At 42.5% G+C, this 27,778-nt stretch overlaps 1 protein-coding gene across 3 annotated transcripts; it reads right to left on the bottom strand.

The window, feature by feature from the left end:
- Positions 1 to 423: 423 nt before the first annotated feature.
- On the bottom strand, positions 424 to 27,009 carry prr36b (proline rich 36b). 3 transcript variants are annotated; one of them, XM_053489825.1, is made up of 5 exons: positions 26,925 to 27,009; positions 16,664 to 17,259; positions 16,065 to 16,158; positions 6,515 to 6,726; positions 424 to 6,120 (listed from the first exon to the last, which is right to left on the bottom strand). In XM_053489825.1, exons 2-5 carry the CDS (start codon positions 17,184 to 17,186, stop codon positions 1,946 to 1,948), a joined length of 5,004 nt encoding a protein of 1,667 aa, XP_053345800.1. In that variant the 5' UTR covers positions 17,187 to 17,259; positions 26,925 to 27,009; the 3' UTR covers positions 424 to 1,945. The 3 variants fall into 3 exon arrangements, with proteins under 3 accessions (XP_053345800.1, XP_053345801.1, XP_053345802.1); XM_053489826.1 differs by having other exon boundaries at positions 26,767 to 26,998; XM_053489827.1 differs by having other exon boundaries at positions 16,065 to 16,155; positions 26,767 to 26,985.
- Positions 27,010 to 27,778: the final 769 nt, after the last annotated feature.

Here is a 27,778-nt window from a genome sequence, read left to right as displayed (position 1 = left end):
CATTTTATCTATATACCACAGCAATGTATATAGCTGTAACTCTGATAGCAGTGCAACTGCAAATTACTGATTAAATAGCTCGTTGTAAGTTGTGGTTTCTATTGTAATTTGTTTTACAAATTTAGTAAGTTTGTATTTGTATTTGTAGAGCATTCATGGCACATAAATAGATGTTTGATATGGCCAAGTTCTCTAAGGACACATTTATTTAGCATCTACAGTATGAAAGGAGTCTCTAGAGTCAGGGTTTTGTAGCTGTCAAAGGGTGAGCTGTTAAAACTTGGTATATATATATTTTTTGACACACAAGGCAACAAGCCGCAGCATTTGTCTATTGGTTGTGCTACAAGATAGATGTGAAATGACTAAAAGTGTGGTGGGTATGACAACAAAGTGGAGGGTAAGACAATAAAGCAAGCAGACTGGTGTGGAGATCTTTTATGAAGAAAATGAATGAAAGGGAGCAAAACAGAGATGGCAGAAGACAATGAAACCTCAAAATTATTACCCAGAGGCAAAAAAGAATATGCATTCAGGCTAATGTCAGACTGTGTGTAGCCTTATTTGAAAATCTAGAGGTAACATTCCTTAAGGATCAGTAGACAGACATGCCAACCTGGAGCGAGAGTTCATTTGTATATTGCTGGATGTGCAGACTCTTCTATCAGGGAGGAATAGCATTTTAAATCATGCTGGAGATGATGGGTGTGAACAACAGGGCTGTCATTTCATCAAAATTCCATTAGGAGGTAACACCATTCCTGTTCCCAGTCAGACTCCATGAAACTGCACCAACGGGATAGATGTCTCAATGGACACCTAAACTCCATAATGTAAGGATACATACATAGCTATATATGTATATATTTTTATCACCATGCGGGTAATAAGAAACGGGAACAGATGGCCTTGAAATGATGTTTAATGGAATTTTGAAAAACCGTTTAATTAGCTTGAACCGTTATTATTATTATTATTATTATTATTGTGATTATCCTGACATAACAGGTCTTGAACAGTATTACAGTAACGCAATTAGTTGTACATGCAATTTCCAATCCAAATGTCTAATAGTCGCCACCCACATTCAAGTGTCTTTTTTTTCTTTAAACGAAAGTGACATTTTTCCCCACCACATTGAAGCATATTTGAGCCAAAGTAAAAATGTCCAGCTACTGCAAATCAATACAACCAGATCACTGCTGAGTACTTAAAAAGCTGTGGTATGTGACTTATAAGTTATCCTTCACAAATGTGCTGGAAATTTTCTTTTAACTAGGAGAGAAAAAAAAATGTAAAAACAAAACAACATTGCTTGCCATCTAACATTCCAACAATTCCCTACATTGAAAAAACCCAAAGTGCGAGGCCTCTGGAAGAAGATCTATCCTTAGTTAGTGCTAAAACAGTTAATTCTGACACAGAAACAAGTTTAAAAAAAGATGTAAGGGTACGTCTACAGTGCAAGAGAAGACTGGGAACTTAACAAAAATAAACAATTGAAAACAGGTATAAAAAAAAAAACATTTGACATTTGTTCGGTAAAAACAGTAGGATAAATACAAACATAGATAGAGTCCATCCAATGTGATCCTTTTCCTGTATTTTTTTTGTTTGTTTTGTTTTTTGTTAAAGGACTTCACAACAGTTCAGTCTATCGATCCAAGTTCAGGGGTGCTGTAGTATGCAGTGTTATTCAATAGTACATTCTAATAGAAAATGAGAATAGCTATTGTACATACAGGAGTTTAAGCCATACAATCATAACCATGACTATAATAGTAGTAAGAAAGAGAAAGCAGCACTGATAAACCTACAGTCCGTCCCCCTATGTCCTCCATTTCATTACACCATCGCCTGGACTGGTAAAAAAACAAACAAAAAGGAAGAGAGGGTGCTGTCTTGGGAAGGATGCGGGGAAAAAGGTGCATTTCGTTCAGGGGCTTTATACATTACCTGCGAGAAAGCTATCAGTGTTATCACATATGGTAGAATAGTAAGGTGGCTGCCCATCAGTGCTGTCCCCGTGCTGAGGAGACAGGTGCATAGGAGACTCGGGGTCGGACTCCTCAAGAGCGCTTGCTCCTGTCTTCCCACACAGCAGGTACTGCTCATCAGCATTGGCTTGTGACTCTCCTTGCTGGCCAAGGGGAAGCAGGTCAACAGGACAGCCCAGTAGATCCTCGGCTTGAGCGGCCGCCGCAGGCAAGGTCAGCTCCTTAATAAGCGAGGGATCCTTTGCTTCTTCCGGAAGCTGGTCTTCATTCTCTAGAGAGAAAATCCCAGGGCTCTTACCACAGCTCTCGGCAGTAGAATGGGCATTGGAGTTGGATACTGAGCAGTCAAAGCCATAGGAAGCTACAGAGTTGGCAGACTGCGGGGTCCCACCGTCTTCCTCTCCGGCCTGCATGTCGGTGGCCTCCTCATCTTCCTCTAAGGCAGGCAGATTTCGGGAGGCAGAAGGACTATCTAAGGCTGCAGTGTCATCAATTGGAGCATCAGGTTCATTAATTTGCATCTCTCCTTCAGTATCACTTGCCTCATCTCCAGAAGTAGTAGGGGATGATGGAACAGATGCTGGTGCGGTTGGAGCATCACCCAGGATCTCATCCGCAGGCAGAGTCTCTGCCTCTTCTTCCTCCCCATCCCCGCGCTCTAGGTGAATCCCAAGGTCCTGATCCTGGTCAGGTTGGGCAGTGGGGACAGGAGTCTGTTGCTTGTCTGAACGTGATTCCACACCTGAGCTGCTGTCGTAGTCACGCAGTTCTTCAGGTGTGCTGGTCTCACTGCTGCTGTGGGCTGCCAGAGCCGTTCCACTAAGGGTGCTTGACTGGGACATACCAATTGGAGGTGCACACAGATTAATGCCATCCACTGGAACTGAGCTCTCCATCTCTTCACGGACCTCATGGTGTGGTTCTGTCAAATGCCCTAGAGGCTTCTCCAGCCAGGCTTCAGCAGGTGACTTTGTGGGAGTCTCAGGATCAGCTGCCTTAATGTCTATGGGACTGGATGTTATGTTGATTGAGGTTGGCTGAGCCCAAGTGTCTGCAAAGGGGTTGGATGGGCCCCAGGCTGCAGTCATGGGTATTGAAGGAGCTGGAGCTGTGCGGTTCAAATTATCTAAATATCCTTCCTCGTAGTCATCCTCATCAACATTTCCAGAAATCTTGCTTCCACTCTCCATCTGGCCTTCACTAACCATCTCAACATCTTCATCCTCATGCTCTTCCTCTTCTTCAGATTTGAGGTGCTGCTGATTACCATCTTGCTCATGGCCAAACTCTATGTGGTCCTTGTGAATATGCTCTGGACCAATGTCCATATCTTCCTTTTCCTGCTCGTCCTCCTCCTCCTCTTCATCGTCCTCATCCTCTTCATCCGAAAAAGATTTAACACCAGGTGGCCCCATAAATGGCTGTTCCATTTCCACATTTTTTACAGAGAACTCCTCTCCATCTTCATCACAGTGATGACTTTCCATTTGGAATTGTAAGGTTGCTTTATCTTGCTCCTGCTGCATTATCCTTTCAAAATCACCACACTGCAATGTGCCACCGCTGGAGCTGCCAAATTCTGATAATCCAAACATAAAATCATCCACGTTCTGTGTTTCAAGCACTGCTTGAATCTTTACACTGTCGCTCTCCTGCTGCTGGTCTTCTTCTTCCTCTTCCTCCTCAACATGATCATCCTCATTAATTTCTTCCTCTGCCTTTTCCACTGCCTCCTCCTTCTCCATACCAGGAGAAATAGGCGACACACTGCTGAAATGCTCAACATGAGAGGTACTCAACAGGTCAGGTGCCACTCCAAGACTAAAAGTTTTCTCTACATCCACTGCCTCCTCAGGTGCAGCCTCTATGGTAGCCCCGAGATCTTCTTCTACTTCCTCTTCTTGCTCTCGATTTTCTGTTGTAATGTCACTTGAAAACATGGGTTGATTTTGTGCCCAGGGATTACTGGCAGCATACATATCTTGCAGTGGAGCAGATTTGTGGGGTTCCAAATGAACAGGAGATTCTTCTGTAGGGGAGGACGGTGGGGACATGACTGTTGTTCCGAGAGTAGAAGGAGCATTTGTTTGCTCAAGACTGACTAGATCCAGCTGATCAGCCAACTGTGGCACCACCTCTTCAGATTTTTCTTCTTCTGTATGTGATGGAATATCCTCAGTGTCTGCTTCAATGTTCTGAACTGCAGCAGCAATCAAAGATTCAACTGTGGATTCTGAGGCTATTTCGGGCAAAGTTTCAGGCTGCGCTTGAAACGAGAGTTGGGACTCGGGTTCAGGGAAAATTTCAGGCTCTGTTTGCAACAGTGGTTCATATTTAGGTTCAGAGGTAATTTCAGATTCTGTTTCCAGCAGGAGTTCAGGCTTGGATTCAGGGACAGAGGAAAACTCAGACTTGGTTTCAAGCGGGAATTCAGACTCAGTTTCCACTGGAAGTTCTGATTGGGGTTCAGGTGAAAATTCATGCTTTATCTCATGCAGGTGTTCTGACATATATTCAGGTTCATTTTCTAATGGGAGTTCTGATTCAGGATCAGGTACAATTGCAGGCTTAGTTTCAAGCAGGTGTTCAGGTGTTTGGTCAGGGTCAATTTCTAATGAGAGTTCTGGTTGAGGTTCAGGTACTATTGCGGGCTTGATTTCAAGCAGGAGTTCGGGTGTATGTTCAGGTTCATATTCTAATGGGAGTTCTGATTGGGATTCAGGTGCAAATTCGTGCTTGGTTTCAAGCAGGTGTTCTGATGTATATTGATGTTCACTTTCTAATGGCAGTTCTGATTCGGGTTCAGGTACAACTCCAGGCTTGGTTTCAAGCAGTTGTTCAGGTGTGTGTTCTGGTTCATTTTCTAATGGCAGTTCTAATTGAGGTTCATGTTCAACTGCGGGTGTGGTTTCAAGCAGATGTTTAGGTGTGTATACTGGTTCACTTTCTAATGGGAGTTCTGATTCAGGTTCAGGTACAACTCCATGCTTGGTTTCAAGCAGGTATTCAGGTGGCTGTTCTGGTTCACTTTCTAATGGGAGTTCTGATTCAGGTTCAGGTACAACTGCATGCTTGGTTTCAAGCAGGTATTCAGGTGCGTGTTCTGGTTCACTTTCTAATGGAAGTTCTGATTTAGGTTCAGGTACAACTGCATGCTTGGTTTCAAGCAGGTATTCAGGTGTGTGTTCTGGTTCACTTTCTAATGGAAGTTCTGATTCGGGTTCAGGTACAATTGCAGGCGTAGTTTCAAGGAGGGGTTTAGACATAGTTTCAGGCACATATTCAGACTCACCTTGCAACATGATGTCTGTTCTGGGTTCAGATGCAAGTATAGTCTTGGTTTCAAGCACGAGTTCAGACATAGTTTGTGATGTAAATTCTGACTCCATTTCCATAAACTCTGATTTGGGTTCAGTTTCAAGTTCAGTCTTGGTTTCTGGTAAGAGTTCAGATATAGTTTCGGGCAGATGTTCAAACTTGGTTTCTGGTGCAAGTTGAGGTTCGGTTTCCAATGGAAGTGGTGAAGAGGGCTTAGGTTCATTTTCGAAATTGGGCTCAGGTGCTGCTTCAACTTTGGGTTCAGGAGCATCTTCGAGCTTGGGTTCAGGTGCAACTTCGAGTTTAGTTTCAGGTGAACTTTCGAGCTTAACTTCAGGTGCAACTTCAGGCTGTAGTTCTTTCTTGACTTCAGATTCCTTGTCTGTCACTGTAATAAAGGTACCAGCAGCTGTGGCGGCAGCAACAACAGCCACAGCTTCGACTGCAACAGCAGGAGATATTTCCTCTTTATGTGCAGCTTTGGGGCCACGTTTAACTGGCATGGGAGTGCTGCTACCCACTACCTTCTTAGGACTGGCTGCCTTGGCTGTGCTGTTCTTAGTGCTAGATGTTTTCAAAGTGGCATTAATTTCCTTTGATGGAGTTGGTTTGCTCTCCTTAGGCTTGCTCGTCTTGGCTTCCACTGCTGGCTTGCTGGGGGTAGAGGGTTTCTTGGAGACAGACTCTGATTTGGCTGGCGTTGCTGCCTTCATGGTGTCAGGCTTGCTGGTCTTGGTTGAAGCAGGGCGAGTGAGAGGGGAGGCAGTTGACTTCTTGGCTGCTGGGGTGGCTGGCTTGCTTGCATCTAAACACATAAGCAGGAAGAATGTTCTCAGTATTTGTTACTGTGACAGGAATCAGTATTGAATGAAGAAAACACTGAATGCTATTAAACATAAAATCATGTAAAATAATTGACCACAGCAAATAAATGTTGTTCTGTCTTAATTAATACGATAACTGGTAAATGTTTTAAAGGTTTATCATGTATAGTTTTATATTAACTTATTTTTCCTTACAATGGAATGAACTGAACCCACTACATGTTACATTTTCAGACAATATGTCAGGTGTATGATCTCAAATATTTTAACTTGTCTGTCAATAGAGAAAATGTGAAAAGGGCATGGCAAACATTTAAGAATAAAAATGTTTCCTTTAAGGTTATATAAATATCAATTTAAAATTTTAAAATCTACCTTTCTTGGCAGGTGTAGGGGTCTTTGTGGATGTGGCTGGAGCTCGACTAGCAGAAGGAGTTTTTGCGGGTGATGGTTTAGCACTGGAGGGGGTTGTTTTTGCTGCAGAAGGAGTGGTCTTTGATGCAGTTGTTGGTGTCTTGGATGTGGCAGCGGAAGCTGATTTTGGTGCAGCAGAAGTTGGACGAGAAGTTGTGGTAGCTGTGACAGGCCTGGAGAGGGATTGATAAAAAGAAAATGGTTACTTAGTACATACCGAAGACATTATTCACTATACAAAGTTAACTCAAAGTAAAAAATGGCATATTGACATGTTGAATATTACTCTGAGGGTAATACTCTTTCTGGTTGTGACCATGATGCTTAGTTTGATCTCAGCCAATTGTTTACAATGATGATCTGGGCCCTGGAGGACCGAAAGGAAAAGGCTTTAAAGCAAAGCAGTGGGAAAGAAGGTAAAAAGGCATGGTCCTGTATTTATTTGTAGCTCAGAGCAGGAATGTAAGATAAGATCGGGTCAGATGTTTCTGTTTTTAAAAACTGGGCCAAGATTACTGACAAAGTAAAGTAGAAATTTGTAAAGATCCCCTAAACTAAGTTACAGTCTACTGAGTACAATTGTCCTTAATGACCCATTTCTTTAGCACATATTCTATCACACTTGTTCCACAGAGGACAACTAACGACCAGTCACATTTTAACATGGCCTCTGATCAAAAAGTAGAAAGAATGCCTGCCTCTACTGAGCTGTCATCATATTTTAAACCACAAACACTCTCAGAACTTACTCAGCTTTAACATGTATTCTCATCATTTGTGTGCTCTTCATGAGCAATTCAAGGAAAAAGAAAGCATTTGTGAGTTCTATATGATGAGTTAGAGTGTGCATCAGTAATCACGATAATTCTACATTCACACTGCAACAAGTAGGCTTTGTTGCAAACAAAGAGATGTCACAGGACATCTAACCTAAGATGTTCTCAATTAAAAAAAAAAAAAATCCAAAAGACTGCCCTTTTGTGTGTCTGACAATTTATCAGATCTCAGCGTTTTGCATAGAAAGATCATACAGCGGTGACTGGTGCCTTTGGTGAGTGTATGCAGTTAATAGTTTGCCTGCTTTGATAATCTTCCAACAAATCTAATGCAAATCTCATCTGAATAAAAAAAAATAAAAATGTTCTCTGTTCTCGGGTACACTTGCGTATTTACACTGTTCGATACAGCAGGAGGCATCGGTTGGTTTGTGAGCCACTATTAAGCACAAGAAGAACATAATAAAGTTAACCTTCTCACTATGCCTAACATTAATGACATTTTCTAAGGATTGCCTCGTGCCACAGACACATGAAGATTTTAGAGGAAACCAACAGCACTGATAATGTCGCTTCTAAACAGCGATCAACTTCCACTTTCAGGTTTGATTGGTTTCCCTATCTGTTTTCATCCGTGCCCGGGTACGCTGTACAGTACCTGAGACCCCCTCTTCAAGCGGACCCAGTTCACTGTTTCTTGTGTTCTCACTGATAAAAAAGAACCAGACTTTGGGGACGTGTTCTCGGAAACCCTTATTCACTGGGGTTCAATGGGGCCCTAATTTGATAACACCCATGAGCAACTTTCTAGTGTGAATGTAGTTAAATAAGTTCATTACAGCACTGGGCATCCTGTTTACTACTAAGTGGCTGTATTAATAGCTCTTGGTCTTGTCCCCTTTTATTTCCTGTTCCTCACCTCATCTATAGAGCTTTCTCTTTTAACCAGACACACTTATCTGTCTTTACCATTTAGTCCCTGAAAAATCAAAATGAGCAGAACAGTCTGCCAAAACACACAAGAATAAAACAATCCTGTCAAACCTAACGCACAACACTTCACTCTCCTGACACTGTCATAGTCCCTGTCTTTAACAGTGACCCACATAACCACATGACCACATAAGTGGTAGTGTAGGCCATGGGCTTCCCATCAGGGCTGAGAAAAGCAACCCAGATCCTGGTTGACCTTGTTAATACACGCTCCACTAGCGGCCTGTTCTAAATATAGATTCTGAACCAACGAGAGCGCCGGCGTGGATGACAAGACAGGGAGAGCGGCAAGTCTCTTTAATCTTTAATACTGCACAAGCACGAACAAAAATATCCATTCAAATCCCACTTGTATGCATGCCTGTATGTGTGTGTGAAGGCAAAGCGCACAACTGCTGAATATTCAGCGTGTATTCCGGTGAAAGGAAGAGAGAGGGAATATCAGAGATATGACATCCACGTCCTACGCATTGAGCCATGAGTATGGAAGGCTGTTTATGCAGTGATAAAACAAGAATGGGCTTAGCAGCAAAAGTGGTGTCTTCCTGATTTAGCTTATTTTACACTGACATGAAGGAGTTTGTCAGTTGAGGAAAGGCACATCAGAAGTAATAAAAGAAAAAACTGGAATATAAATACAAAGTGAGGTCTCATATCATTCCAAAGTAAACCCTTTTCTTGTTTGGTGTTGTACGCTGGTATGCGTTCACAGGGCCCGAATAACAATGAGGATATAGTCATACTGGAGATTGGTTCTTTTACATCCTGCCACACAATTGCAGGGGTTATAGGAAACAGAAATGCCAAGACAGAAGGGACAGGAAATCAGAAATCCTGATTCGTATCGATGCATGAATTAGAGCGCATCAGCAGAGCCGCTGTGAATTGATGTATTTTTGGAAAGAAGTCAAAATCTATTATTTATTATATGTTTGCATCGATAAAGTCTGATCTATTTAATAATTTGATGTTTTATTTATTTATTTAGAAACATAATTTACCCAATAATTTAATACTTAGATATTTTTATTCCTCCTAAATTAGATTTCATTTGAATGTGTGCTTAGTATACACACATATAACTACGGCAGAGGCTGAGTGTAAATGCTCACTTGTGAACTATAAACCAAACTCCTGGTTTCACAAAAGAAAAGGGAAGCTTGAGAAGTTGGATGGAAATTGCAAAATCTGCAGCAGTACAACGAAGCTTACAACTCACCTGAAGAGGCAACAATGTGTGCCAGTGCCCCGACGTCCCCCGCCTCGGGTTCGGATTCATCTCCACCTACCACCCTCGAGAGTGGTAAGCAAAGTCTTGTGAGTTTATTGAATGTGCCGCAGGGTAGCAGCTCCACTCGTTCGAAGGTGATAACTGACACATCCAGCCTTGCAGTGTTACAGAGAACGAAAACCTCCTCCACCTTCCATTGCTCATAATATAGAAATTGCTTTCTGCTGCTCACTGGTGAGTTCGCCTACCTGCCTTTAACCTTGAGTGTCCTTAATTTTCTGAGCCTGGTCTATTAAAAGTATACAGTACTGTAAACTTTGACAGAAGTTGGGGAAAAGAAGTCAGTTTGTGGAAGGTTTTAATTTTATTTGATTAATAAATTATCAATCTCATTGAATTGCACAGCCTTTGTGTTGCATTGAATGTGATTGAGGTGTGAATCATATTGTGTCCAAACTTTGACTGGTTTTGTATCTTTAACGTATGGGATCTCTGACGTGGTATCGAGGAATGTATCATATCTGCCTCACACCAGAGACGCCCAACAGGACTAGGCAGTGGTGACTGTATTGGAGTATCTACAAGAGTCTCCTATATGGCTCTTGAGAAAGCTTAGTCCATTTTTTCTACTGAATGAAGAGATTTAAATTTTACGATGATATGATTATGCATAATAACTACACTATTAAGTCAACTGAGCTAGTACCATACAGTATAAATAAATAAACAAAACACATTTAATGCTACACACCCACATGCAACACGAGCAACTTGCTTAACAGTGAGACCCTAAGGTTATGGACAGAAGATACTAAAGCTGTGAATCAAAGGTGAACTTTTTCTAGCCATTTTCAGCCCAGTAGCACGTACGTGTACTGTCTATTTTATTTCAAGCAGCTTATTATATATATATTTTTTACAGGTTTTGAAGTATTCCAAATCATTAAAAGTATCTAAACATTAAAATGCAGTGTTGGTGATTGTTTAAATGTCATGTCTCGTACAAATTGACAATTTCTTTTTTCCTGCCACTGTTCCACTCCACCCTCCAGGCCAGTAGGTGACAGTATTGCACCAGCAGTCCATAAAATTCAAAGAAAAAGTAAAAGTATTAATCTCATATTCTCTTCAGAAGTTGTGCTATAATTGTTTAATAGATTTTCCATCATATAACGTGCGTATGTTTACTTATATAATTAAAATTAATAGTGTAAATCAATTCTGAATCAATGCTGATTTATCTAGCAAGAATGACTTGAACTGACCAACATTGTACTGATTAAATTGTTATGCATAAGTTAGCGGACTGCTAGGGCTATCAATGAGAAAACAAACTGCTACTACAAATGAGTTAGCAAACTGCTACTGCGAAGAATGAGTTAGCAAACTGCTACTGCTTTTAATGAGATAAACTGTTGCAGCTGCTATTTATTTAACAAACTGCTACTGCTGCTAATGAGTTAAAAAAACTGCTACTTCTAATAATTAGTTAACTAATGACTTAACAAACTGTTACTGATAATAATTACTCAACTAATTAATTAGAAAAACTGCTAATGCTGTTAGCTAAGGAACCGCTACTTCTGATAATGAGTTAACAAAGTGCTACCTCATATACCGTAGCTGCTACTTCTACAAAAAATAATCAGACCTCGGAGACTGCTAACAAACTACTCCTTTAAAGCCAAAGCAGGAGGTACTGTATGAAATATATGCTTTTAAATTTACTTGGGCAAACGCAAATATTAGCAGGCGTAATTTTCCCAGAAGTTCGGAACTCTAAAATTAACTTGACTCCCAAACTAATAATCTGTTGTCAGGCGCTCTCAAAAGTTATGTGGAGCAAGCAACCTCAGACCATTGTTTGGGAAAGTGGTTATTAAAGCCAGTATTAAAAACAGGGCCTGAGCCCGGAGGCGTGGATGCTGGGAGAGGTAAGAAACTTCCAGTATCCAATATGAAGGAACAGGATGCAGAGGGCCGCAACTAAATACCCCGGCTCAAACCAAATCGCATAATCACCAGTGACAGGACTGAGTCGATTTAGTGAGCCAGCGAGGAGGGTAAGAGAATTAATGTCAGTTCACTTCAAACGTAACGTGACAGAGAGGAGTCGAGGCGCGATGCTCATCCCATTACAGACAATAAAACTTTGTATTAGTGCCGCTTTTCAAAAGTTAAACCATGCTTCTTACGTGCAGTCTATTAGTTACGGATTGTGCAGTCTAGAATAGAGAAGAAACATAAACTAGGCCACTTTTTTCATATTTTATATGTCTGTAAAAGTTTAATGTTACCATTGGCTAGGCCACTGGGATCTGTGTCTCAGCTGGAGGGGCAGAAGAATAACATTTACATTATAACCCGAAAAAAGAAAACAATTGCACACACATGCACACACACACACACACACACACACACACACACACACACACACACACACACACCTTGAAGTTCATGAATGTAGCCCTGGGCTTTTTTTCTTTAACAAATAACACTGACTCATTAGGCATTAGTCAGTAGGCGTGAGTCAGCAGGCATTTGTGTCGACATGAGGACTCTTTTAAATATTTTTTTAAAGTCAGCGCAGAAAACATATGGTCTGAATCGCATGAAAGTGAGCCAACATTGCTGCTGAATTTTTCCCCAAAGTGACTGAGTAAGCAGAGGCAGAGACCTCCCCGTGTAGCGGAAGGGAACTGGCAACTAACAGCCAAAGCTTTAATTAGGCAACCGGGATTCTTTAGCCCCCTTAACTGATTCTGCTAGTGCCTCAAACGGACACCATTTTAGCGATAGACACTGAGCGGGCATCGATCCAAATCCAAACACCTCCCCAGTGTGGACGCTTCCCAGAGCGAGCAGATACACGAAACTAACTCATAAAAAAAGCAGACAAATCCCTACATGCTGCAGAAATGCTCGAGTGTCTAATGTCTCCTCGTCTTGCAGTCCCAAAAATGCTGAGGAAGGCCAAATAGTACATTTATATAATTTGATGTCTCTCCATTATGGTAGTAAGCAAAAAGACGCAATGCTGACAATGGAACTAGATGCTAGTTCAATTTGTCTGAAGTAGGAATGTCCAGTGTTTCCCACACTTAGAGTAGTTTTGCGTGGGCCATCCAATCAGTCTGGAGGGAACACTGTCATCCGTGATTGATTAACTAGTAGAGCATAGTTCCCTCTCGCGCTACGACTTTTGTACCTGTTTATTCTGCTACCATGAGAGCGATGCTGTTGTTAGCTATTTGGCTACTCCCGTCGAGTGGTCGCCACAAAAGACCAACTGATTTGCAGTTACGCCGGATGCCCTTCCTGGCGCAACCCTCCCATTTTATCTGGTCTTGGGATCGGCACTGCATCCAGTGGCCGGGGTTTAGGCATTGGCTGGAAATCGAACACGGGTCTTCCGGGTTCCGCATGGTAGGCAAGAAACCTACCACTGAACCACAGCAGTGTCCTGAGAGGCAGTAAATGCAGTGGATGCCAGCTGCCACAAAAAGATAAAGACGGCCGTACTGATGGGCGCACTGGTTCTTCAGAGACACAAGGTTTGTCATGGTTAACAGCTCTTAAAAAACCCCCAGAAAGATTAACCTTCAAAACTCACATGGCGCTGATTCATGCCGGAAACAAATTGAAGGTTTGCAATTTGGAAATTAATAGATATACCAAATAAACCTAAATATTGGGGTAAAGCCGACTCTGTATGTCTTTGGGACCCCACATACCACAAGGAGAACATGCAAATTCCATGCAGACAGAATCCTGAGCTGACACCACCATGCTCCCACACTGGGAACAGTTTATGCCTGAATAAGACGTGTCCTCTCACTCTCCGATACAGCAGGTGGCAGTAAGCACCTGTGATGCACCAGTAAACACAAAGAAAAAGAAAAATGAACACAAGGAAGTCCACCTTCAGCCCATATTTTTGTTAATTTGGACAAGACCAGCATGCCCGATGCCTGCCTTCCTACTTTACAGTGCAGTTCAGAGAATCGCATACTTATGTGTACATGGACGTCGTTGATGATGTTGCGTTGTAAATATTGATATTTCTTTGTGGTTTTTGGGTACGATTAGTTTTAAATCCTAAATCAAATCGTGGCCAAGTATGCAAGTTTTTCTTTCCACATGGATTTGAAGCAAGAGCGTTCAGGTTACTCAGACAGACCAGAGCTTGAGGTCGAGTGTACTTGGGCGTGTGCCCGAGCCCCTGGTGTGAGATCAGTGTATCCGGGACGGTCAGTGAAACCACATGACATTAAGCAAGCTTCTCGGCTGTAACACTAATCACAGCGTGTGTGTGTGTGTGTGTGCAGAAACCAAGAACAAGGCACACTACCTCGGGTTTAAACACACAGAGTGGAAAGCTGGCCGAGAAGCTGAAGAGCGTGGAGCAAGGCTGGGGTTTAACGCAATCCGTCAATCAAGTGCCAGTGGTTACATTTTAACCCACACACACAAACACACACACACACACACACACACACAAACACAAGTGCCACACCCATCTCTCCTCTACTGCAAGATCCATTTGGTGATTAGATGCAGTGCAGTAGTAGAGAAAGAGAGAGAAAGAGAGAGAGGGAGGGAGAAACAGAAGCAGAGTCAGTGTGAGTGACTCAGAGATACAGAAAGCAACAGAGAGAGAATGAGAAAAACAGATAAAGAGAAAGAAAGACAGAGAAATAGATTAAGAGACATTAAACAATAAAGACAGAGAGATAGAGACAGAGGGAGAGGCAAATGCAGACATACACACACAGAGAAAGACAAAGAGAGAGAGATTTTCAGAGTGTAATGTGAATTGGCTCGGCGTGACCCCCCAGCGTGGCTGAAGGACACACCCACTGCGTCAAGGTCACACGTCCATCCACTGCCCCTGTTCATTAAAACGGCACACGCCGGCATGGCGCAGTCCAACGTTATCACAGTTCACCACAACGGAGCCATTCTCTCTGCATGTCTCTCATCCACACACACACACACACACACACACCCACAGAAACACTGTGACAGGAATTCCAACATACAGACGTATAAATGCCAGTGTTGTCAGGCACACGCACGATCCCACACACACACATTCTCTCACACACAGAGCTATATGTGTGTTCGGTTTCCATGTTTTATTCAGGCACCGTCCGCTGTGGAGCCTACACTGCAGAGAGCTCTAAAGGGCCCCTCCTTTTCAGCCTGCACACACACACACACACACATACACGCGCGCTTTACAAGCGCATTTGCATTGTGGCCCAAATATTAAAAGAATAATCATGCACGCATTCACACACACACACACAAACAAGGCATGCAAAAAAAGCGGTGCTACGTGTCGAGATTCTGATCCACCCTGCTATACACAGAAATTATGAAATTTTATCTAATCACCTTATCACTCAAATAAAGATCAGACGGGTTTACTTATTTATTTTATTTTTTATATACCTATTCACTGGTTCGGATGAAAAGCCATGATTCATCCGAACACACGGGAGCGTCTGCAGTTTTCTCATTTCTGATCCAACCACACGATATGACACAATGCCGTTTTGCATACCATGACCTTCCGTGGCCAATCAGATTTCCGTAAAGATTAGGAGATGATGTAATGCGCAGCCGCTCCATGACAACAACGATAAATAGAGAAGTCGACGGCGTGAGCGTGATCACAAGTAATGGGTCAAAAAAAGCTTTCATTACACACTCTGTTATAAATAGTGTGTTCACATTTGAGGAATGTATGAGGAATACAAAAAAAAAAAAAAAAAAGTTGAAATAAGGTCACGAACAATAAAATATGATTTATGGTGCTGTCTCGGGTAAGGACGCTCGTCCAACAAAACGATCCTGGCTTGGCAGAGCAAACGAGTAAGACGCGTGGCTTAATGAAATCCCGAAATCCTCCTTCAGAAACAAAGCAGGAGATACTGTCATGACTTAAGCAAACACCGCAGAAGATAACTTCACACAAAACACATAAAGCTTACTATTTAGTCACATAGTTAAAACAATCATATTCCAAAACACACACACACACACACACACACACGAGTATGAGGCAGAGAGACAGAGACCACCGAAGCACTTCAGGACATTCCTCTTCTTGGCTCTGCAACAAAGCCGCCGTTCAGGCAGAGGCGCCAAGCGGTCATGTTTGTTTCTCCACTCAGGTATTCGCGATAATCTGAGCTGATTGCTGACGCTCCGCACAAACACTGTACACCGCCTCGTGTCTCATTCATATCTCTGAGTCTTATCTCGCAAATCTACCCCGGGACCAGACTATCAGGGCAAAGCGAAATGTTTTCCAAAAGTCGTGTCCAGATGCTGAAAAACTAGGTGTTGTGCTAATGTTATGTAGAGAAAGAGAGAGAAAGAAAGAAAGAAAGAAAGAAAGAAAGAAAGAAAGAAAGAAAGCCTTAATATGCAACCCAACACCCTATTCCCTGACCCAATCTGTCAGGCAGCTTGGTAACACCTGCAGCAATAAAACGCCTACCTGGTTGTCTTGGAGACGGGTGGCTTGTCTGTTTTCGGAGAGGAAGTTGTGCCAACCTTGGCAGTGGCGACAGCGGTTCTGGGAGCCGGAGCTGCTGAAGGTTAAAAGACAGTTTAAATGAACTGTATGCTCCTTTATCTAAAAATTCACTAAAAGTAATAGAGATGGGGGAAATCGATTCAGTATTGTATTGTGATTATTTAGTGTGACAATTTGTGTATCGCCGCATTGACTCCAAAATTATTGTTTTTAATTTATATATGTTTGAGGTGATAAAATGTTGAAGTTCCTTTATAATCCTACAGAGAAAAAATTTATTATTGAATCATGATATTTATAGAATCGACACCTGGGTATCTTGATAATATCGAATCGGGCTGTCCCCTTGTAATTCCCATAGATAGATCGCAATGCATATTTATATACTCTTGGTTGCAGTGGTGTCATCCTTTCTGCTGTTTCTAGCTTTTCCAGTAATTTTATCAGAAAAAGAATGATCTAAACAAACAACCATACAAATCATGGTGTATATTTGTGGACATTGGCTGTTCCTCGTTCTAATAGTCATTCGTCTTTTAACAGCACCGGTTTTTATCTACCTGCCGATTTTGGTTTGGCCTTGTCCCCATTCACAGCTGTTTTCTTGACTGGCTGTGTCATCCCGGTGGTCTTTGGTGCCGCGGCAGGTTTCTTCTCTGTGGTCTTGGTGGCAGGTCTGGTAGTCACTGCCCCTGTGGGTTTTTTTGTAGCTGTGGTGGTCGTCTTCTTCTCGATGGCCGCGCTGGTGGTGGTCTTCTTGGCAATGCCGTTGGCTTGCGCCGGCTTCTGTACACCATTCGTCATGCGGCTTGGATTGGTGCCAGGACGAGCGCCGGTGGCAGACGCCTTTGTTTTGGTGGCACCCTTCGTCTTTGCTTTTGGGTCCGCAGGCTTATCCTTGGTGGCCGCCGTAGGCGACTCGGATCCTCCCGTCTGAGATTCGCCCTGCTCCATCTCTTGTATTTGTGAAGCCGGCGGAGCCTGTTCTTGGCCTTCGCCCAGCGGCTCCCCCTGATGTGTAACATCTGCGTCTAGAGCGACCATCGGCTCCGTCGCTCCTGTGTCAACCCCGTCTGGTTTCATCTTGGGGAAAGAACAGGGAACTCGGAAACTCAGCAAGGCAGTGAGTTAACCGCTATTAGGTACAGCAGGTAACCTGAAAACACAGAAAAGTGGTGCAGGGTAAGAATCAGGACGAGAGCAGTGAAACATTTACAGCGCTCTTAGACAGGAACTTGGGAAATGGCTTCGGATTAGGGTTGTCTTCTGAGAATCAGGCCCAGCATTAGAAACAACATGAGAGTAAAATCAAGCTGAACATATTTAGAGTACAAAAAAAAATCTAAACAATCAGTACTGAAAACAGCTGCACCTTAAAAAACTTGTGGATTATGATGGTAGTGTGTTTTTAATTATCTACAGATGTATACAGATTGAGCTATTATTACAGTTTCACAGTTGATACGGCGCATTAATAAGCCTTTGTGGGGTCGTAATATAGTTGTTCTGTGTTAAAGAATGAGATGGTTTGTATTAGAGTCTCACTGTGAACATCTGAGCCTTGGTTGGGAAAACATTTTACCCTTTCTGACGCAGTGGGTTTATGTTCAATTTAAGAGCGACACAAATGCATTAGAGCAGCCAGCCAGAGGAGGTGGCTTGGCCCAATTGAGGTTGGGGTGCATGGGAAAAAGAAAAAAATGAAGCTTGAGGTCCCTCTGGACCCGAGGCGGAAAACAGTCCATGCTCTAACTTCCGCACCGAATATGTCGTTCTCTCACACCCACTATCATTACATCATCCTGGTCAGCCTGAGCTGCCCTTTCCCCCCCTACTTCCTTTTTCAGAAGGTCTTTAAGAGCTAGATGCACTGCTCTCAGTCACCCCTCTTCCTCCCTCCTTCTGTCCAGCAGAAAAGATCTGCGCTAGTGCTCTTAGGAGTGTTTGGACAGATGGCCTTAACAGCTGAGGAAACGCAGAGGGAGAAAGAAAGAGAGAGTAAGAGAAATGAAGGGAAAAGTGGTAGAGAAGAAAAAGTGCAGAGGGAGAACATTCATGTAGCTACACACACTCTGAGAGAACGATCTTAGCAAACAGAGAAGGAGAGAGAGAAAGAGAGAGAAGTCTGGGACTTCCCAGTCAAAGAAACAAAAAAAAGATGACGACAGAAGTAGCAATACCTTATCCAAAAAACCACATAAATAAGATCCCCTTTCAACACCAGAAGCTATGTCTCTCTTCTGAGACGAGTCATATATGTTTTTTATTTTTTGAACACGCCTCATAGCCTCTTAAATCACCCTCCGCCTACATTCAAAAACCCGTCAGCAACCACTTAACCTCCAAGCACAAATGCAACTCCTTATTCCAGAAAAGGGTCGATCGGCGAGAGCAAACCGCCTGCACATCGAGACCACGGCATGCGTAAAATATTTCATCGCCGGCGCCCTCACTGTCCCGTTGTCTTCCTGCTGGTTAAAGGGTGCTGCCGTGGATGAGGTCTTTTTTTTCCTGCGTCATAGCGATTAATCAGACGCTCGCTCAGCAGGCAGAGGAGTGTCCTTTTTGAAGCTGGAGGGTTACCAAGCAGCCAAAACAGTCTGGAAGTCCTGGATCTGAGTCTTTACTTCATGGGCTGGGGATGCAATAATTTTAGAGTGGTGTAGGATGGGAAAGGTCATCTTTCTATTAGAAAATTTTACATAATAGTCTTTTAGGCTCGGCTAAGGGCTCAGCCACAAGTCCAAGCTTCTTTCTTGACCCGTTAGTTTGGCAGGATTAACAAATTAGCCTTGGAAAGGATAGAAAGAATAAAAAAAAAAATCTTCTGTATCTCTCTAAGAAAAAACAATTTATTTCTACAACTCCCTTTTCAAGAACATCCTACATCGTTTTCCTTTTGGGCTGTCCTCCAACAAAGCAGAGTTTTCCAATAGCTGCCTAAACGAGAAGACAAGATCCTCTGACTAGCTCCACTGTCTAATCAGGCCATCTGCATATTTTAAGGCCAATTTGCTCCCTGCTCTTGTGATTCGACAACATGCAGGAAAGACAGCACTATAAGCGTGTAGGAATAAACGCATTCCTGAACAGCAGAACTGCTTTTCATCACCACTCGAATAAACGAGGAATGAGGCCCGGCAGGAACCTCTCAAACAGCTCTGAATGTACTGTGCTTGTGGCAAAAAAATTGCTATGCGACTAAACACACAGGACGGTAGCAATCATGCTCATGAATAGCTTGCATGTTTATAACACATGTTTTTATCATGCGTGGCTTTTCTTTAAATAACCATCGGTAGAGGAACTTCAGAGAGGAAAGATTTGCACAAAGCTAAGGATGACGCAGAGTCAATCCTTAGCTCGGTATGACTCTGTTTCTGGGAAAAAAAGCTTTCATCAGCTGTTCACTTTTCCAATGCTCTGGTTTGGCGCTTAAAAAGGGGGTATGCTAAAGCTTTCTGACCCAGTAATCATCAGCAATTTATCACCCTTTGGCGTTTTGCTGAGACCAGGCCGGGTTCGCTAATGCACCGTGGTGCCTGTGGTAACCGCAACCAATCCGCGAATGCCAGAGTGAGACAATGCGGCATCTCTGTCCAACATCCCTACGTCCACCGGAGGCGGTAGTGGACCCTCCCTTGTGTCCCACGGACTAAATAGCAAAAGAACACAGAACTCTTGTGTTATTTATACTTGATAATGAAATATATCAAAGACCTTTCCTATGAAAAATACTGACCAAGACCAAGGTGTTTAGACACCAAAACCTTCTTGACCCTAAAACAAGCGATAAATGTAATAAAAAAAAAAACAGCATGGCACTGACTGATTGGGTTACCCAAATCTCATTCTAAAAGGCAGACAGGTGTACACCATATAAAGGAGAGCAAGCAGGCAAAGTGGTTTTAGTTTTATTTTAGTTTTTTCACGTGTCCCAAGCAGCAGTAAGAAAACAGTGAGGCGTAAGCACCCACGCCATTTTCCTAACAAAGAGCTAGCTTTCGTTAAACAAACAGCGTTTTTCACAACCACACAAATACCGAGGTTTAAATAGTTCAGCAGGCTGAACTGACACAGGTTTGTTATGTCATCTGATCCATCGTGAGACTTTCGGAAGGAAGTCTTAGATTGCTACCGCTTGAGGGGACGCCTGGTGCACATGTTCATATTTACAAAATCCGAGCGCATTCTCGATACGCCCTCGGACAGAAGGTCAGGAAGCCGCCTCGGCTCAGTGCACAAACAAGCAGCTGTGAAACAAAGCTCACTGGACTCCACCAGATTCTTCCGAGAATACATAGAGGGGAGGGGGCCGGGAGGAAGGAGTTGGGATGCCTGTACAGGTGGTGATGTCAGACCATAACAAATGCCTTTTTGAGGCTGTTGGCTTCTGGGGAAGTGTGAAAACAAAAACGAATCGCTGAGGGAAAGCCAAGAGCTTTAGTAAGAACTGGGACGTGGTAGCGAGTAAGGATGTAACTTTTGTTGGTCGGCCAATAGCTTCTGTGTGTCGGGTACCTGGGCTCCGTCCAAATGTAGGATAAAAGAATCCTTGCACTGTAAATAAGTTTTTTGTGTGTGTGTGTGTATTTGCAGATCAGGGAGGCCTGATCTGTGGCACTATTTCAGTTCAAGCATGCTAGTATTTTAAGTAGTTTCAGGATTAACTGGGCATCCTTTGTATTCTATACCCATGGATAGTCCATTATTCTGCCTTGGGGTGCTACACATGCCTACTCATCTCACCAGTTTCGATAATTGCTTAAGCCGTATCATACTACGCGGCATCCGAACAGGCATGACTCATCAAGGCTGCGAACTCTGGAGGGGGTTGACTCCCAGAAATGGAAAGATTAACACACGACAGGGCTTGTTAACCCTGTACAAAGCCTGATGCTAATCCTGCTTGAGCTGGCTGACCATCCTCCGGCCTATGGGGCAAGAAATCAAAGAGCGAAAAGAGAAAACAGAGAACTAGTGTACGCCAGCAAACAAATAAACCACACAAACCACGCCGGTCAATGCCGTGAATGTTGCTGTTTCGACGAGCTTGAGATTTGGCGAACTGGAGGGCTGACGGAAGCGGTAACAAAGGCAGCGTTGTGGCTCGAATCTGGAACTGAGGGAAAGTGACTACGCATATGAGCTGTAATGCTGAGTGGACTGAACACAACAGATATCTGCGTTCTTTCTCCCTGTGACCAGTCAGGCGAGGAGGAAGTAAGAAGACATTTAGTTGATCTCAAGAGACGTTTGTAACCTGAAGACCAAAACCTATTACCCATTATCCTGCTCACAGTCAGAGCCACTGCCGGGGGGCAAATTAGATAAGTGGTGATCAGGAGCAGCTGGTGGGGTTCGATCAATAGCGCTGTACTGTGTGTGTGTGTGTGTGTGTGTGTGTGCACATGGTCAATTTCTTACACACACTCATTCACCATGATGGGTGAAGATAACATCTGTGGCAGGCAGCCAATATGGCTAGCAAGCTAGGGAACTAAAAGGCGTGCCCACATGCACGCACACACACACACACACACACACACAGTACTCTCCCTATAAGAGGATTACCCATCCTTTATGCCAGGCATGGCACAGATGGAACACACCATACTACCAGCGAACGCACAATAATGAACAGCTGAGTCAACTGATGCGCCTCAGACTATCTACAACAAACAGAAAGTTAACGGCACCCTTTATTTCGCTGTTGAGTCATTCATGTGACAGAGCTGCACACTAGCACAATAATGCACACTAATAATGCCCAATTTATTTGATTTTTTAAAACAGGCCTTTAAACAGGTTTGTATTCACTACTGAGCCCTTGTTTACGCTCGGTGTAGATTCCCAGTCATGTGCGCTTCACATGTGATTAATAATGAGCTTGTATGGCTCAAATAATCAAAACTAAAACACATACACTCTCTCTTTCACACACGCAGAAGTGTCAGGCATCTCAGAAACTGCAAACAGTAGAGATTGGGAGGAAAAATTCTGTTCGATTCAGTGATGTATCGCAATTCTTTTGTGTGGCAATTCGTGTATCGCCACACTGACTCCGAAATCAATTAAGTTTTCCTTTTAATTTTCATAAAACTATTTGAGGTTGAAAAACATTGCAGTTTCTGTATAATCCTACAGGTGATGCACTCTAAATTATTCGTGACAGGCAGAACAGCATCCTGAATTATTCTGCCAAGTTTGATCAAAATCATAGCAAAATGTAACAAAAATAAATAAAAGAAATGCATTATGTTGGACCGGGATATTTATAAAATATTGATACTTATAGAGTCACAATACAGTACAAATCGCATCTTCACCTAGGTATCGTAATAATATTGTATCGGTTGGTCCCTGGTGATTCTCATCCCTAATAAAAAGTAAAACCTGATTTAAAGCAACTCCGGATATGGTGTTTAATAATATTTCATGTGACGTTTTAGGTGAAACTAGATTAAGTGACGTGAGCGGATACTCAACTAAACGATTTATAAGACATTAATATGTCCAAACAAGCACACAACAGAAACCTGAGCACTCATGACTCCCTCTGTCTGATAAAGCATCATTATGACCTCACATATCACTAAACTGCCATGACGAGCCTGGACATAACTTTTAATCAATTCAGCAATAAATTATCTCATTTTAACTAATAAACTCATCAGTTTGGACTCTTACACGGATTAAGTTGCTTTTTTATTCATTTTCTTAATTCAGGTACAAGGTGACGTACAGCCTGGAAAGGTGGCCACTACATCACAGGGGACACACTAGAATCAATCTGGGAACGCCAATTAACCCCTTTATGCATGTCTTTGGATTGGTGGAGGAAACCTCCAAGCATGGGGAAAACATGAAAACTCCATACGCAGACCCGAGACGGGAATCTTTTGTTACATAGTGAATTTATCTCAAACAGAGAGACAGCACTGATCCGAGACACAAGATCAGGTTCAGAGTGATGATGTTCCTTAGAGACGAAAAGAACATAAGCTGAACATGTAATAAAACGGAAAAGACAGAATTAGGGTTTCAATAAGGTTTTCTTTCCCTTGGGTGTGAGGACATATTCTATTCTTCTCCCTGTTTTCATTTCTTTTTATTGAATATTTTACTGTTTTATTTGCCTATTTTGAACTTATTGTTGAAATAAGACCTGAGTGTATTTCTTGCTAGGATTTATATCTATTTTAAAATATAGATTATTTATTATATCAGAGGTCTTTTGTGTAAAAGATGTGCTCGTCTTTGTTATACATCATGTTTTTAGCTAGGCATTGTTTTAAACTTACCAGCTTTTAAATAATAAAAGAAAAACAGACATGTATGTGCATCAGACGGTTCTCTAAAAAGAAAAGGTGCCATGCTGAAATCTGTACTAAAATCTATACCCTTTCATCATCCTTTGTTGTGAACAGACCTGAAACAGGAACCCGTAATAAAACGAGAAGGAAATGCAAATCCAAGTCCTAACCTCAGGCTTGCTGATAATGATTTAACACAGGATATGGCTCTTCTGATGGCTCAGTATGCAAAAAGCCCCCCCTATCTGCCTAAAAACTGATCCAATTTATGTAAAAAAAAAAAAAAAAAGTTGTGGTGAAATATAGAGCTTTGTTTCCTGTTTGGTATTTTTCCACATTAACCCCGGCGCTGCAGTACTTATCCCCCTCTGATGCAACAGTCTGTAAATCACAGCGTGTAGTTTTAGAAGAGAATTGACCTCCACCAAAAGGTCACCCAGATCCCCCCCAAAAAATGAGGACACACAAACAGTGGAAACTACAAGCACAACGCTGGTCTGAAATAAAAAGAGAGAGAAAAAAAAGGCACGGACAACTGTGGCGTGTGACAACTGCACACGACCCGTCGAGGCTTTATCTGTACCGCAGCAACAACAGAGTAACACAATCAGGGAAGAGCACGAGCGACTGCAGGGAAACCACAGCGCCCTTTTTTTGGCACGGCCATCTTGGGAAAAGCCACGCCGCGGTCGCCCTGGAGAGTATGGATGGCTGCTGCGGTTTGAATAATCGCTCCGCTGCAGACGTGGGTGCCGGCTAGGAAGATTATTAATGGAGGTGGTTGTGACATTCGCGGGGTCGTCCGGTTCTTTCCCTGTAATTATTTTGGGAATAAGGGAGCTGGATGACCAATCAGAGCGCGGAGAGAGAATAAGGCTGAGTCATGTGCACCATCCCCAGGCTGCAATGGTGGCTATTCATCATGACATGATACATGGGTTATTGTTGTTTACCAGAATATCGGGCTTTCAGAGTGAAAAACGATGTCACAAAATGATCTAAAGCTTTGACCTTTGTTGTTATATACACTTACTTAAAAATATCATATGCCACTATGTAGCCTCTTTTGGACAAAATACGCCATACTAATATACATTTATAACAGCATTACCAAGTGGCCGTTTGGTCATGTTCTGTAAAAAGGATATAACACGTCAACCTTTGTTGTTATACACAATTTATATAAACAGTATACTAAATATATCTACAAATATCCTATGGCACTATATACTATATTACCTTGTAATATAATATCTCACTCTTTTGGATATAATACAGGCTACTAATATACATTTATAATAGTATTCCCAAGTGACCGTTTGGTCACGTTCCTTAAAAATGGTATACACAACACAACATATTTGCTAATAATAAGTAGCTTGGACAGCATTTAACCGTGTATCCATGGTTACACAACAACCCGACCAACCAGACTACAACCGAAACAATGCAAGGACGTCTGGATCAGAAGAGAACAGAGCATTTGTATATATGACGAGGCATACGTAATATACTACATTATAACGTACATCAGGATCGTTGCAGCGTGCCCATCTTCTGACGTTACGACGTACCGAAATCACGGAAAAATAAATAAATAAACGCAAAGCGCATCATGATCAATCACGTAAGGTCAGATTCTACATATCGGCCCAGATGAAGTTTACTTCTAATTGCTGCTTCAACATTAAACACATTCATTGGATATTTTTTATAGAGTCCTGATACAATTGAGGTTGCAACAAGGAACCGATCAAGTTTTTTTTTTTTTTTAAGAGCGACAGACGGCTCGGAAAGACGACAGCCATCTTGGTTCTTTTGTTTGTCGAGACGCAGACGGGTATCGAGATCAGAACCTTTTCATGCCTCAAGACTTACAAGTCAAACATGGTTATAAAATCTATACGACTCACTTCATCATCATCTTCATACAGAGTCATAATTCTGCGAACTGCGGACTGTAACCTGTTTGCTATCCTGACTCAAAAGTGAAAAAGGAACGTTATCTCTTTTTGCACTTAACATGCGCTGTCTCTCATAATCAGGTCTTGGAGATCTTTCCTCCTCTTGCAGATCATTACTGCCGTAGGAGGATTTATCTGATCGATGAGGTGTCGGATACGATCTTGGCAGCTATTGTAATTATAGAGAAGAGAAGGATGTCTGAAGCAAAGATTCCACGTCTTTCTCAGTTAATATCGTTCTTCCTTTCCCAGTCTTTTTGCTATTTTCCAGACGAAAGATGGACAGACACAAGTACCTGCTTTTGTTAACGTTTTTTTTTTTTTTTACAAAAAAAATTAAATTTATTAAGAGAAATCTTCAGCGACGCATCTTAAGCCTTCTGCTTCTCAGCATACAAACAAACCAGGGATTAAAAATTAGTTGGTTTTTTTTTGAGTGCATGAAAAGAAGGAGGAGGGGGAGAAAAAGAGAAGGAGACGTAGAAGGAGAAAGACAAGAAGAAAAAGGAGGAGGAGGAGGTGGAGAAGGAGGAGGAGGAGGACCGGTCTCATCCAGCCGCCCAGCTACAGAACAATAGAAACCCAAAAGTGATGGATAGAGAGACATGGGGAGGGGAGATCTATAGGGGTAAAGGGGGTGGGTGGGTTGGTTTGTTCATTGGGGGGGGGGGGAGCAAATAAGTTTAGGCAGCATGAATAGTGAAAAAATATATAGAGACCCTTTTTTTCTTCTTTTTATATCAGAACATCTATCACCATGTAGGAACGAGGTAATCGTTTCGTTCTTGTCTGATGTCACGGGTTGAGTAAAATATACCGTAATATGGTGAAGAAGAAAAAAAAAAGGAGGTGCAAGAAGTAAATAAATGATACATGATTATAGCATGATGTCGTACGGGAACCATTTTATAATGCGTTCCATATGCAACAAGTTTGATTTATGCACAATAAAAAATAATAATTTTAAACACAAGACCAACAGGTTCACCTAACACGCCTAGATCAGAATGGATTAGATTAGATTTGATCGTATAAGGATTTAGCAAGTCGTACTCTCTCGCTCTTATTTTATTTATTTATATTTTTTAGTATTGTCTGGTTGTCTGGTTATAATACTGAGAACAAGAGGGTTTGAATGCTGATAGTTTTTTTTGGGGAGAAAATTTCTTTCACTCAGACAAAAAGAGAGAGGGAGAGAGAAAGAGAGAGAGAGAGAGAGAGAGAAAGAAATATCCCCAGGCGCGACGTTTTATATGGTACAGGAGATGAAGTCGTCTAGACATCTCGTTAAGACAAATCGAATGTGTGTTTTAAGACAGAAATGATGTGACTAGCCTGGTGCTGCTGCTAGCTCCCCCCAAATAAAAGCCCCCTTACCCTTACCCAAGGCTGCGTCCTCCTCCAGCTACGCCCAAACCGAGTCTCCCTGTGTCTCACCACGCGAGGACAAGAAAAATGACCGACAAAAAAAACAAAGAAAGAAAGAGTCGAGAGACAGAGAGAGGGAATGGAGAAGAAGCAGAATGCGCTGACACACTCACTGGAGTTTAACGCAGGATACGGTGTAGAGGAAAGCTCCGAGCGTTTCCTTCTGGGAGCCTGGTGTCGGAGTGGTGTATGTGAGAGACACAGGGAGGGAGAGAGAGAGAGAGAGAGAGAGGAGGGGAGGGGAGGAGAAAGAGAGATGCTGCATGAAGAATGGACAGACGCTTTAGAAGCCGCCTCTCTCTCACTCACACACACACACACATGTGTGTGAGAGAAAGAGAGTGCATGCTTCTGTACTAACTAGTATACATCAGAATAGTCACTAGGTAACTGTTGAATTAAAACCCGTCGCCATGGCAACGCCCTCACGCGCGTACTCCCATACTAGGTAGCACGCCGCAGCCAAATCAAACCTACCAACCGCCACTGTGGTAACGTTCAAAAACGAACTGTTCAAGTTTAAAATCCCATCGCCATGGTTACGCCCTGAGTCATTCCTTTTTTTTTTTCTTTCATACGTACTTCCGCACTATATAGGACGGTAAATAAATGCTACCGTTCTAAAACTAAGGAACTGTCCAGGTCGCCATGGCTACTACGCACTAACGCGCATACTTCCCTACTAGGTCCAACCACCACTAACATACTATGTACAGTTTAAACCCATCGTCATGGTTTATACATACTTCTACACCACATAGTACACAATACTACATGCTATTGTTCTACACTCCGGAACTGTCCAGGTCGCCATGGCTACGCCCTAACGCGCATACTTCCGTACTAACTAGTATACATCAGAACAGACGCTGGGTAACTGTTGAATTTAAACCAGTCGCCATGACTACGCCCTAACGCCCGTACTTCCATACTAGGTAGCATGCCACAGCCTAACCAAACTCATCGA

The sequence above is a fragment of the Clarias gariepinus genome, chromosome 28, assembly GCF_024256425.1.
Source record: "Clarias gariepinus isolate MV-2021 ecotype Netherlands chromosome 28, CGAR_prim_01v2, whole genome shotgun sequence".
NCBI lineage: Eukaryota > Metazoa > Chordata > Actinopteri > Siluriformes > Clariidae > Clarias > Clarias gariepinus.
Note: the sequence above shows the minus strand (reverse complement) of the source record. Positions and strands in the feature narration are given on the sequence as shown.